The sequence below is a fragment of the Rhipicephalus sanguineus genome, chromosome 1 (genome assembly GCF_013339695.2).
Source record: "Rhipicephalus sanguineus isolate Rsan-2018 chromosome 1, BIME_Rsan_1.4, whole genome shotgun sequence".
In the NCBI taxonomy this organism is placed as follows: Eukaryota; Metazoa; Arthropoda; class Arachnida; order Ixodida; family Ixodidae; genus Rhipicephalus; species Rhipicephalus sanguineus.
Genome location: NC_051176.1, coordinates 304,491,034 through 304,503,938, shown reverse-complemented (window position 1 = coordinate 304,503,938; position 12,905 = coordinate 304,491,034). Strand labels below are relative to the sequence as shown.

The window sequence follows — 12,905 nt, the reverse complement described above, 5'->3', positions numbered from 1 at the left end:
TCTCAAGACAGCTCTGCATCTGCGAAGTAACTTTTCCTCACATCTTGTTGTGCAAAAATACAGTCAAATGCACTTATAACAATATTCAAGTGTCATGAAAATTGAGCTGTTATTACCGGGTCGTATCGAAAAAATAAAGAAAAGGGGCAGGGTGCTGGCAGAACTGCTCCTGTTATAATCACATCATGGGTGAGGCCTCTCCCCTCCTCCTTCTAACTGCAAATGGTGTTAGCTTGTTTAAAGGGACACTGAAGGCAAATAACTAGAGCTGTGCGAAAAGCAAAATTTTGAGTGCGAAGCGAATTCGAAGAATAAAGTGTCAGTGCGAATTGAATAGAATAATTTTCTAATATTTCTGGAATATCTTTCGAATACATTGAAGTGAAATTACAGGAAGAATGTTGCAGAGGATTCCTATGCATATTCTAAATTACATTCTAAAAACATTATAGCTCCACAATGGTAGGGTGCCTAGAATGGGCTTCTAGCTGCCCTAGCAGTGGCGCAACCGGGCGCCACCATTTTGGGTTCGTCAGAAAGAGCATTTCTCCGTCTTCAAATTTCCCGCCTCACCTAGGTCCTCCATTCTGAAACAAGCGCACAAAAAGCAAATGTTTAAAGTTCGTTTGAGGTCTCCCATTGGCTGCATCCGCGATGTTGCTCGAGCATGCCTCACCATTGGTCCAGTGCTTGCTCCGGGAGAGCATCGTCTGCTGCTTGCGCGTCACGAGGTCACGGTTGTCGACAATCACGCTACTTAGTGACGCATTCGCTCGTTCTGTGTTCACGGGTCGATGATCACTTAGAATATAATTATGCTTTAGTTTGACAGCTGCAAGCGGAACGTCAATCATCAGATTACGATAGTGCGCCGCGCTCATCGCGAACATCGCAGACGCGCGTCTCGGACCGACTCGTGGGACCCGCGGTTACAGGTTCTGCTTGTCAGCACTTCTGACCTCATGACGAAGACCATCGCTGGACGACTCTTTGAACTCACGATCGCACATCACATACTTTGAAACATCAGGCACTGTGGCCACGCACACCACAACCGATCTTGCTGCACGAAGTCATGGCTAGGCCTAACTCGCGCTAGTTGCGGCTTTTTCGCGAAAGCGAGGAAGCTACAATGTGGTTCGTCGCAAGCAACAAATCGCATCGCCCGCTGGCTCCTCGGAATCATGGATGGGCACTTGATGCATCGGCAGCGGACCTCGGCCAAGCTCGTTGCACGTCGACTGCTCAGAGCACTGGTGGAAACGGCTAGCAGCTTTGCACGTCGGCGCCCCAAAACGCAAGACCAAGCACACTGCACGCCGATTTATCGTCGTTATATTTATTTTCCGTTATTATAAACCGTTACATTTATTTTCCGGAAGTTTGAATAGTTCGAATAGTAAAATTCCGGTGCGAAGTGAATTGAATAGCAAACACACGAAAAGTATTCGAAAGTTCAAATATTCACACACCCCTACAAATATAACAATTTTTGCCAGAGTGAAAGGTGAATGTTTGAGAATGTCTAAAACGTCAGTATTATGAACAGCAGTGCTCTACTAATCAAGAAATTAATGTAAATGTGGGACACAATGTGCGCCACTAGTGGGACATTTTGGAATGAGCCCGATGACGTCAAGAGTCTCAAGTACAATTAATGACTAGTACTCAAACTACTTGTAATAAAAAAAAAATAACATTCTGTACATTACAAGACATAAAATGCTGCTTGTGCGTTTCTGTTTCGTTCATGGAAAAAAGAACTTGACGTTACCAAGGAGAACGGTGCAGGTGGTTTAAAAGTTCCGTTTTCGCCGGGCTGCTCTTGGCTCGTGCATTCGCATCTCAGTAGTAGTTTCGTTATCGCGTACTGTTGTATGTGCTTTGCACGCTCATGAAAGTCACTCTAGCGAAAAGTTCGACAAAATGCCACGTCCCTGTTATGTTCCCAGGTGCCTGAATGGTGTATGCTGCTTGAGCAACAGCAGCTGCAGCAAAGAAACTAACGTGACTTTCCAATGGGTGCCGCAAATAAACCCCTATGGCGAAGTGGCCGAGTGCCATGCCTCTGCGACAGTGTGCCAAACAACCAAGAAATCTGCGTGTGTGCTCGCTGCACTTTCGTGCAGAGGATTACGAGATCAAACCGCAACTTGGGCAAGGCTTGTAATGTGCCCTTCAGAGCAGAAACCGCACCGTCGGCTGCTGGGCAGTAAAGGCGGGCAAGGCAAACGCTGCGTCAGGAGACCCTTTCCAGGCGGGCGATAGGAAGTGCGCTAACGCTGTGCGGACCACTAAAATGTGATTTTCTTTAAAAATAAGCATTTCCTTGGCACGAAACCAGCACTACGAGGTTTCTGGAACGCTATTTCAGCAATCAACATCGACTTAACATTTGCCTTTAGTGCCCTTTAACTCGAAAAGTGGATCTTGCTTCATGTGTGACATTGGACGTACCTACTACATTGGCTGCTGCAGCAGTCTTATCAAAACCTGAAATGTACTGCTATCTTTGCTCGTCCAGCCTTTGCACCCATAGCAGGTTACCTACAAGACAGAGCCTGGCTGCACTATCTCCCCTCCTGCCAATCAGTTCTGTGGAATCCCGCAAGGTAGCGTAAGGGTTATGAGAGGGAGAATTGACAACCGCCCATTTGTAGGACAAAGCTACAAGGAAATCCATACTTATGTCTCAGAAAGAGAAAGAAAAGCTTCTTAGTTGACGAGAAATATCGTCCTGGTCCAGGGTTCAGAGCCGGGGCCAGTGCCTTTCCAGGGTGGTTGCTCTACCAATTGAACTAACCAGGACGCTAGAAATTGGCACCATGAGGGTGAATATCTATCTATATGGTTTTCTTTGTAGCTTCGTGCTACAAATGGGTGGTTAAAATAGACGCTTGGGCAAGTTGGTTCATACTAAGGAAGGAAAAACAGCGCAAGACATGGAACACAAGAAAGATAGGAAGGAAGGTTGTTTACTTTTTGGTCAGATGCGTGCTATAGAAAGGATTGCACTGGAAGAACAAATTACCGTATTTATTCGAATGTAAGCCGATGTTTTTTTCGAAAAAACGATGTGCGAAAGTGGGGGAGTCGGCTTAGATTCGAGTACAATGATTAAGTTTTTTCTTTTTTCTGGCCTTGCAAATTTCAGGGATCGGCTTAGAATCGGTGCCGGCCTAGATTCGAGTAAATACGGTAGTTGTGAGTCAGTGCTGTATTCGTGCGTCTTGTCTTCCTTATCTTCCGTCTTGTTGCGCTGTTTTTCTTTCCTTAATAAAATTGGTGGTTGTCAATTTTCTCTTTCATATCTCTCCTCCTACAGCACAATCACTGCTACCCATACTCCCCCCCCCCCTTTATACCATGTGCATTCAGCATCCCTTTGTCCTGCCGTTACTCCCAGAAGATGGTACACATCTCTTGTCACATCACCAGCATCCTTCCCTGCTCACCCTCACATTCCATGGATCACACGACGTCGTATGACCTTTCTGATCTTAAACACAAAACGTTAAAGGTGCGGAGAAGGCTGCGTGAGTCATTCACCAGCTACAACGAAGACGTGGACTTGTTCAAGAGATTCAACGTGACGATTTTCAGAGTCAGACCGGATCAGACGCATAATAAAGAGATTGAGGATGACGCCTTCAGTATGATGCTAGCAAAGAATCCCCTCTCAGTAGCGAAAATTGTTACACTGCGCCAAAGCTACCATGAGCTACGCAGGCAGTGATCATTGATCCCTTGCCCTTCATCGCGTGATGAACATCTTGCTGGTTTAGCTGCCATTCCTGACCTGTCGACACTGCTCGCAGACATGAGGCACTTGTCCATGAGGAACGAAAGAAGGGAAATTTAAGGGCTCGTTTTTTTTTGTTAGATACAACCTTAATGAGAACTAACAGACATTTGAGCCAAGGAAAGTATAGGGGACGTATTTTGTAGTAATCGTGATATAAATGGGAAGAAAGTAAAGTGGACGAAAAGATAACTTGCCGCCAGCAGGGACCAAACCTGCAACCTTCGAATAATGCGTCTGATGCTCTACCAGTTGAGCTACGGCAGTGGTCATCCTCCCGTCCACTTTATCGGCTATATGCCTTTAAACCTGGGAGTGCTAATCAGCACCGCTCGTAGGCATGATGGCGACTCTGGAACTCTTTTTTTTTTTTTCTGCCTGCTGGTATCACGTAGCACGTGATCTTTTTACGAGCTGTCTGTTAGTTTGTTAGATTGTCTTTTTTTCTGTTAGCTCTATGTTAGATTGTCTGTCTGTTCTCATTAAGGTTGTGTCTAACAAAGAAAAACGAGCCCTTACAATTCCCCTTCTTTCGTTCATTCATTTCAAGGGCCTCGTTCTGGCAGGCTTCATGCCTTCAGGTAGTATGCGAGGGATTGAAGTAAGGTGGCAAATTGGGCTAGTTGGAACGTACTCGCCATGTTCAGTGCAAAACAGGAACACGAAAACACAAGGAAGTGCGCGAGGGATTATTGGTCAGCTAAAGAGTATAGATCTTACACCATTGTCACCCCTCTGCTGTGCGATTAAACAAGATTGCTGAGGTTGTGCCTGTGCACCAGTGACATCTTGCGGCGTCTGCACTACTGAGCTATGCAGAAGTTGTTGTCAGAACCCCACCGATCCCATCGAATGCTCCACTCAGCTACGCTGAAGTCGTCACTAGGACCCGACTGCACTTGCCATGCAATCATTGTATCAGCCGCTCTGTACAGTGCATTTTGTGACATGGATGGGACCTGCCACAGAAAATTGGTGGCATACATCGGACAATATTTGATTCACTTTGGCTTTCCGACCCATCAGCACAACCAACCACTTACACGTTGCGCCATCAAGCTCACCATTTCACCATTCGCTGTGACCTGCTTCACCGACGCATTTACACTTCTGATGGCTGCCAGTGGTTGTTAGTAGTACCAGAGTCCTTCAATGCTTTTCAGGTCACAGCGCTGGGAGCGCGCGGGGGGCATTGAGGAGAGCTTCGCTGCGTAGGGAGAGCTGGGGGTCCCGAGGAATCCCAGCGGCATCGGCGTTCGGTTTTCCTCGTTTCTTAATTTGTGTGACAGACGGGTGAGAGAAATTTGTGGCGAGGACACGGATGGTGTACGTGAGTGGTGATGCCAAAGACTTGCTGTGTACCAAGTGTCGCTCCAGCTGCAGAGGTACGAGCGGAAAGGTGTCGTCGTTTAGTTTGCCGAGGGACGGCGATGAGAGGGATGAATAGAAACATGCAATACCGCGACAGGAAGCTGGCGGATTTCTGAACACGTTAGTGTGTGCAAGAAACATTTTGACGCCAACGACGTTATTCGAACGGACGACTTCATAGTGAATGAAAAAAAAAATGTGTCTGTGCAGCGCGACAAGGCAAAGTTGCGGGCTGGTGCTGTTTCTTTCGCAGCTTGCTAGTTTTTTAGAGTAACAGAGAGCTGAGCTAGTCGGTAAGTATTCGTTCTAAAAAGACACGGGTGCAAACACGGACACAAGAAAGAAGTCACGACACCACATTCGCCGTTTGTGGTGGCGTTTGTGGTGTCGTGACTTCTTTCTTGTGTCCGTGTTTGCACGCCCTGTCTCTTTAGAATAGTTTTTTTAGGTTCTTTCCAGCTTATTAAATGCTTTGCATTGTTTCCTTGTTTGGCGTTCTTAAAAAAAGCATATTTTTATTTTTATTGACTGAATGTCAACTAAGCTAATTTTTAAAAATTTTTATATTGTTCGTAAGAGTTTTCCTTGTTTTTTGCATTAGCTTGCTCCCTCCATGTACTGGCCGTGCAGAGAGTTTCCCTACGCTAGGAAACTGTCGCTCGTAGCTTTCTGTTTTCTGTGGTATTTTACCAATAAAAGTTTCTCTTTCAATCGTAGCATTCTTGCTTTGTTTACTGTAAATTAGTGGCTCAGCAGTGTGATGTTCTCAAACATGTGCATTGAAATAAGCAATAATAGTGAAGTATGGACGCAAAGGGCGTTATTGTCTCCTCACCTTGACACGTTTTTGGTTATTTTGCCCCGTGTTAAGTTTTCCACGTTCTGAATAATTCGAAAGCGCAACAGAGCTCTGCTTGTGAACACGTGCTTATTTTATCTTGATTAATGAAACGCGGTTTTGTTTTAGTTTCTTCATTAAGTCTTCATTAAGAAAATCATTGCATCACGCGCTGCAGATGTAGTCCATCTAAGCAGTTGAAGTAACGCATGTTGTGATTTGTGAAGGTGCCACGAGCTTGAAGATTGGAGATACCCGAGTGCCTTTGCGATGCTGCACAATGTAAAGTGTGATACACTTTCGTCTATGCAATGTCCACGTAACATGAAATTGTCAAAGTTACTCGTAGAAAATGGACAAAACGTGGTTACAAACTCGGAGTTAGGGCTAGGTTAGGTCCTAGTGATCAGCTGGTGTTCACGCGGCACACAAACGTTATACCTTGCGAAAGCGTTTTCACTCCCGATCTCAAGTGTTGCCGAAGCCCTGTGAGGTAGGCTGCAGTGGAGTGAAGTTAGCTTTTATAAACAGTAAACACAGGAATGTAGAGCTTTTCTTTTTTGTAATGCGGCCGTGTTAAACTCCCACGGCATAGACGGCCTGATTGTAAACAGCGCGACCGGCGCTGGCTCAACTCCCGCTATGAGACTTCAGTTTGCGAGTTGGTGGGTTTGTAAGGCTTGTGCAGTGTCACAAGTCTAGGTAAATATCCCGTGCCTGAATAAATACTCTCGTGCTCCATTGCCTGAGCTAACGAACCTCGCTGGAACAACATATGCAGCTAATATCGCTGCGTCGGCACGACTGTATTCATCGCAGCCTTGATATTTAAAAAAAAAAGAAACACGAAAGTAAGTTTTTTACACACGTATGCGACTAACACATCGTATGTCACGTGAAGTATGAGTGGTAGTTGAAATATTGTGGTTTGGTGCAGGTTAAACGATTGCCTCAAACCGGCACAGCATTCAGCCGAGCGCAGCGTGCGCGGACGAATGCCCCCGCGTTGACCGCGGTGACACTAGCGGCCGCCTCTGTCCCTGTATGAAACTGCGGCCGGAGCTTCGTGACCAGAAAAGCATTGAAGGACTCTGGTAGTACCTTGCAGTCTGCGTTCTGAAATATGTGCATCCTTTCACTCTGTTCCCAGTGTGCACACTCGGGAGCATTCAAAACTTAGCACCTTCAACAGTGGTACCAATGGCAAGGGATGTACAGCGATCTTCAGAAATTGTTCGTTCTTGCTCCAAGTGCCATGCTGTAAATCATCGCCCCACACCACGCCAGGTGATCTGTAGCCTCTACCTAGCGCTACCCGGCCATTTGAGTGCGTTGGCATTGATTTGTATGGCCCATTTCTCCTGACATCAGCTGGCAACTGCTGGGCGATCGTGTAATTTGACCACTTCACACGATACACCAAAACCACCGCTGTTTAGCAGCTGCGGTGCATGATGTTGCCTCCTTCCTACTTCGCCGATTCATCCTACATCATGGTACACTCCAGGAACTGCTCAGTGATTGCAGACATGTCTTCTTGTCCAAAGTCGTTGAAGCATGTTGTTCATCGCACTACTACTGCGTGCCATCCTCAAACCACTGGCCTTACTAAATGCTTTAACAGTACGCCCAGTGACATGCTTTCCATGTACATCCCCTTCAGCCACACAAATAGAGATGCCATTCTGCCCTTTGTAACTTACGCGTACGACACAGCCACTCAGAGTACCACTGGTTTTTTGCCCTTCTTATTGCACGGTTGCCTCTTATTGCACGGTTGCCATTTATCGCACACAATCAACACAATTCTGCTGTACCACCCGGATGCCTCTTAGTCTTCGCCTATTTCTACCACTTCAAGACATGCTGAAGAGTGCTGCAATCTCACACGTGCATTGACTTCAACTGACCAAGAGCACCAGAAAAACACTTGCGCGGACACCACTTCTGCGCCCACTTTCCTTCCTGGGGCGCTTGTGTGACTGCTGATTCCAGCCTATGCTCCCATCCGTCTCTTTCAAATGACTTAAGTATGAAGGCCCGTACCGCATCATCGAACGTACATCACCTGTCAACTGTAACATTGAGCCCGTCACGCCGTCATCGGACCTGCGCCGTCGTGGAAGAGACATTGTACACGTTCAGCGCCTCAAGAAGTACTACAATTCAATCGTAGTGATGAGCTGTTAGCTCGCCGGATGGCTTCCTTTTCAATCCCAAGGATAATTATAGATTTGAGGGATGCTAGTAGGTTCACATCAACACTTGGTTCGGGAGTGCCGCTCGTGCTCTGCCCTGGTGCTTGGCTCTAGCACTGCTGCTGAGCAATAAACGTCTTTACATTCTTCATTTCGACTAAGATATTATTAACATGTGTTTGTTCCCTGACCCATTCTGCCCTTTTCTTGTTTCTTAACATTACACCTATCATTTCCTTTCCGTGGCTCATTGCGTCATCCTCAATTAAGGAAACCCTTTTCATAAGTCTCGAGGTTTCTACCCTGGAAGTTTTTTTCCTCGCATTAACTTACTTGTTATAACTAGGCTTGTGCGAATATTCGAGCACTTCGAATATTCAAACGAATATTACAGTATTCGAATTCGCTTCGAAACCAAATTAAATTCTAGGAAATTTCGAAGTATTCGAAATGAACGAATAGACATTTATAAACAGCATGTAACCTCCTGTAAAGGTGGTTTCACTGCAGTGGAGATGTGCTGTACCGTGAATACACCTTTCCAGGAGCAATTCGCACTGCCGCGAAGCCCCACTTCAAGGTTAAATGAACGTACAGTAGAACCTGGTTAATTCAGTCACTGGTACTGTAAAAAATCTAATTAAGCGGGTTTTCGAATTAACCAAACATACAAAAAGCGGGATGCAAAGAACTTTGAATTACTGGTACTGGAAGTAATCAGAGGTGGTCGTTTGCTGTGCCTGTTAGTTTGCAGCTACAAAGGTTATGTTTTCCAGCAATACCTGGCCACAATTTTGCCGCTAAACCGAGGAAACGGTGGGCCTCGCTGCTGCCAGCGCAAGGAAATAAAATTAAAAAAAAAAACGGTCTCATTGTCAACTGTAATGCGCACCTGTGGAAAAAAAAAAGACATGCTTCGCTGCAACACAGTGCTGACACGCAGGCAGCGTGTCACCTGCTCCTCGCAGCATCAGCGCGTCATAATGCGACCATTCGCCAAATCTTTCTGTTAAAATAAATAATTTATAAATGACCAGTGTGACGGAATTCGCGATGTTTTCTGGGTGGGAAAGATGATCATTGAAGTTTAACTGAGTTTTCGAAGTAGGCGTTGCAAGCAAGTACTCTGCTAGCAAGGAACCGCCAATCAGAGGTTTGCAGACATCGCGAATTCTGTCAGACCGCCCTTTATTAATTTTTCTATTTTCCCAGAAAGAATGGGTAAATCATGACGCACTGACGTTGAGAGAAGCATGCGTCATGCTGCCCGTGTGTCACCGCTGTGTTGCAGTGAAGCACGTCTTTTCCGCAGGCGTACATTTCAGCTGACCACGAGACCGCCTTTTGTTTTGTTTTTTTTTTCTTGCACTGGCAGCAGCGAGGCTGGGATGCTTCACTTGTCACCCATTAGTATTGCTACATTGCATTGCCTTGTGGCTCCTAAGGGCCATTGTTTCTGCGGATTTGCGGCTAAATCGGGATCGGGAATTGGCACATGGCACCTAAAGTTTTCAAATTAACTGGGCTGGTACTGACCGCCGTTTCAAATTATCCACTGAAATTTACATTGCAAAATACGGGGCCGCAAAAATCCTTCTAATTATGTGGGATTTCAACATAACAGAGTTCGAATTAATGAGGTTTTGCTGTATTACCCTCACATCGATTCATCATTTTTAAAATTTTAAAAGCTTGTTATACCGGCTTATATGCTATAAGTATAGTAAATTTTAAAACGTAGCATATTTTACAGGTTATCACTTGCATTCTACCGAAAGTCAAATCCTGCTACTACAGTAAAACCTCGGCGATACGATCACGGCTCATACGAATTGTGGGGTGATACGAATTTTTCTGTGGTCCCGGCCAAGGCCCATTAGCCTGCAATGTATTGGAGTACGGTTGTTGCGAACCGATTTGCACTCCTCACGTTTGATACGAACGTACGGTAGCGTACAGGTACGAACAGGTACTGCCCGCGCTGTCGCGGAAGACGCGGCAGTCACGCGCGGGCGCGGGCATGCGCGCTGCGCGACCATCAACGGTGCGTGGTTGCCTCCGAGATAGTGCGCACGAATCTTGGAGGCCTTTATGCGCCTTCGCGTTTATATTAGAGATGACGTTGACGTCGCGCTTTTTTTCGACGTGTTGTCGCGTGCTCCTGTGCTCGATGCAGCAGCGTCCTTGTAGTGTGTTAACACGTGCCTGCCACGTCGATGCAAGCCATGTCCCCGCAATCAGACGTTCTATGAAGCGAGACTGAAACTTGGGCTGCGGGTCCGTCATGAAGTCCCATGAAACGTGGACGAAGACCCCAAGAGACGAAGCGGGCGGTCTTGGCGAAGGAGCTTGGCCTCTATCTATCGTGTGCAAAGCGCTTCTTAAGTCACTTTCGCCGCAGTACTCTGGTGTCATGCAAGCGGCCACGAGGCACAACACACCTGGTACAAGTATGATTACGAGTACAAGTAAGATAGTTGACGTCTAAAAACTTTATTGGGACTCATTCAGAGCTGTTCATGACGTCGCTGCGACCCTGAGAAACACTAAATCAAAGCGCATGCCAACCTTCTTTTGTCACATAATAATTTTCCATGTTTTCTGGTGATTCGAATTTCGGATGATGCGAATATTTTTGGCAACCCCGTGAGATTCGTATCACCGAGGTTTTACGGTACTCAGAGTTGCTTCCACTTCCCTTAAACCAAAAAGGAATGACATATGCATATGCCTGTTTCAACTTAAAAATATTGCACTGGTTATTTGGGTCATGACAAATGTGCTCATTTTTCTTTATAATATGTGATATGAACTATTCTAATTCACTTCAAGAGTCACTTCGACCAAATCACTATTCGCTTCGAATTCGCTTCGGACCTAAAATTTACTATGCGCACAAGCCTAGTTTATAACCAATAATGTGGTATGGGCAACATTGGTGGTAAGCAGTTTCTTTCACCATAGAAACAATCAAAACTTCACGGTGCAGTGGCTGCTCATTGTTACCAGTCCAGTATATATTGTTAAAATTGGTATCGATGCTGTGGGTGCAAATGTAATTGCAGCCACTTTTTTCGTTGCATTGTCTTGATGAGTTTGAAATTTTGGCCCAGACGACATTAAATTTTAGTGCTCTTGCAGCACTGGTGATCCTGGACAGGCCGACATGGACTCCATTCTGGTGCTGACCAAAGACTCATATTATGTGGCTGAGTGAGTATTGTGTCTGTTTGTTGGTGGTATCTAGTTAGCATAGTCACAAAAATTACGTAGTGGCCATGGCGGCGTTCTTCTGCTGAACACATTTTTGCAGGCTCATTTTTTTCGTTATGAAAGCTGTTGTTCTAAAGGCACTGAAATAACATACTTCTCAGATAATTATATGATGGCCAGCAGGCTAAAGTCACTTTGTTAGTTTGGTGGACCCACCCATAAGCTCAATTATTCAAAGCAGACAGTAACTGGTGAGCACTCAAAATAAGCAAGAAGCATTTACAGTGCAGGTAAAAAAAAATCTGTTAAGTAATCATAACATATAGTGATATAGCTTTTAATGAAGAAATAAAGGAACAAGGGCGATAGGCGTAATGTTACATTGTAATATGCTCACAGCAAGGTCGACATTTGGGCGAGTTGGGGACTAATAATGTGTGTGAAGCAGTGCATAGAACAGGACAAAGCGCGGAGAAAACAAAATCCAGTGCAAGTGTCTTGTTTGCTCGTTTCTTCTCCGCTTAGTACTGTTTCATGTGCTGCTTCACACACGTGTCGTAATGATAGGGTAACAAACCAGGCACAGCCTGGTTAACCTCCTCTATTTCCTTTACCTTTTCTCTATGTTTGTTTCGATCCTACTGACTACGTGAAATAGGATGTCATTGAAGGTCATCATGATTATTGTCATGCAGGCGTACCCCCCTCCCCCACCTCCCGTCCCTCTCCCATCACGCACATACAAGAAACGTCTGCATCGTCACGCAACAGCAAATGGGTGAAAGGTGCGTCATGCATGCGCGGTGGCTACAGGCATTCATGTCAGGTCATATTGTGAAAAAAGCTACTGTGTTTATCATTCTTTTGAGAAATTATCAGGGTAATTCTGCTGGCGACACCAATACACACAATAGCCAGATGAATGGTACACTGCAAAACAATGCATAGCGATGCAACTTACTGCTTGTGCGAATGGACAGTCTTCTTGCCCGCAGCACTCAGTGTGTGATGAAGGAAAACGTTGGGCATTCATTAATTTAGAGATGTAAGGTCCAGGAAAAAGCTGAAGGATCACAAAATAAATAAATTTTATTTTTTTTCCTTTGGGCACTGTGAAAGCTAGTAAAAAAACCTTTACAATCCAAACATGCATACTTGTTGCTGTCTTTGTCTGGAAGCATATAACAGTGTGAAAGAGTGGAGGCACAGCTAATTTAGAGTATCTTCATGACCAATGGTGCGTATTTGACAAGAGACAATAGCTTGTCAAATAGGCCACATTGGTCATGAGGCATATTAGTATTGCCATAAAATTCTGCTAATACTAATACAGTCGCCGACCGATAAATCGGACACCGATAATTCGGGCATGCTTGGTAATTCGGACATGCTTGGTAATTTGGACAGTCGCGCGGCACCACCGATGATCCCATAGAAGTAATGTATAAAGACAACCGATATTTCGGACAGCTGCGAGATCTAC

General features: G+C 45.4%; 1 protein-coding gene across 1 annotated transcript in view; it reads left to right on the top strand.

Annotated features, from left to right (window-relative positions):
* Positions 1-12,905, top strand: part of LOC119379391 (phosphatidylinositide phosphatase SAC2) — a 248,652-nt gene that overhangs the window by 136,665 nt on the left and 99,082 nt on the right. Inside the window, exon 14 of the mRNA XM_037648709.2 lies at positions 11,351-11,422. Coding sequence (XP_037504637.1) covers positions 11,351-11,422 — 72 coding nt within the window. The remainder of the gene's footprint in view (positions 1-11,350; positions 11,423-12,905) is intronic.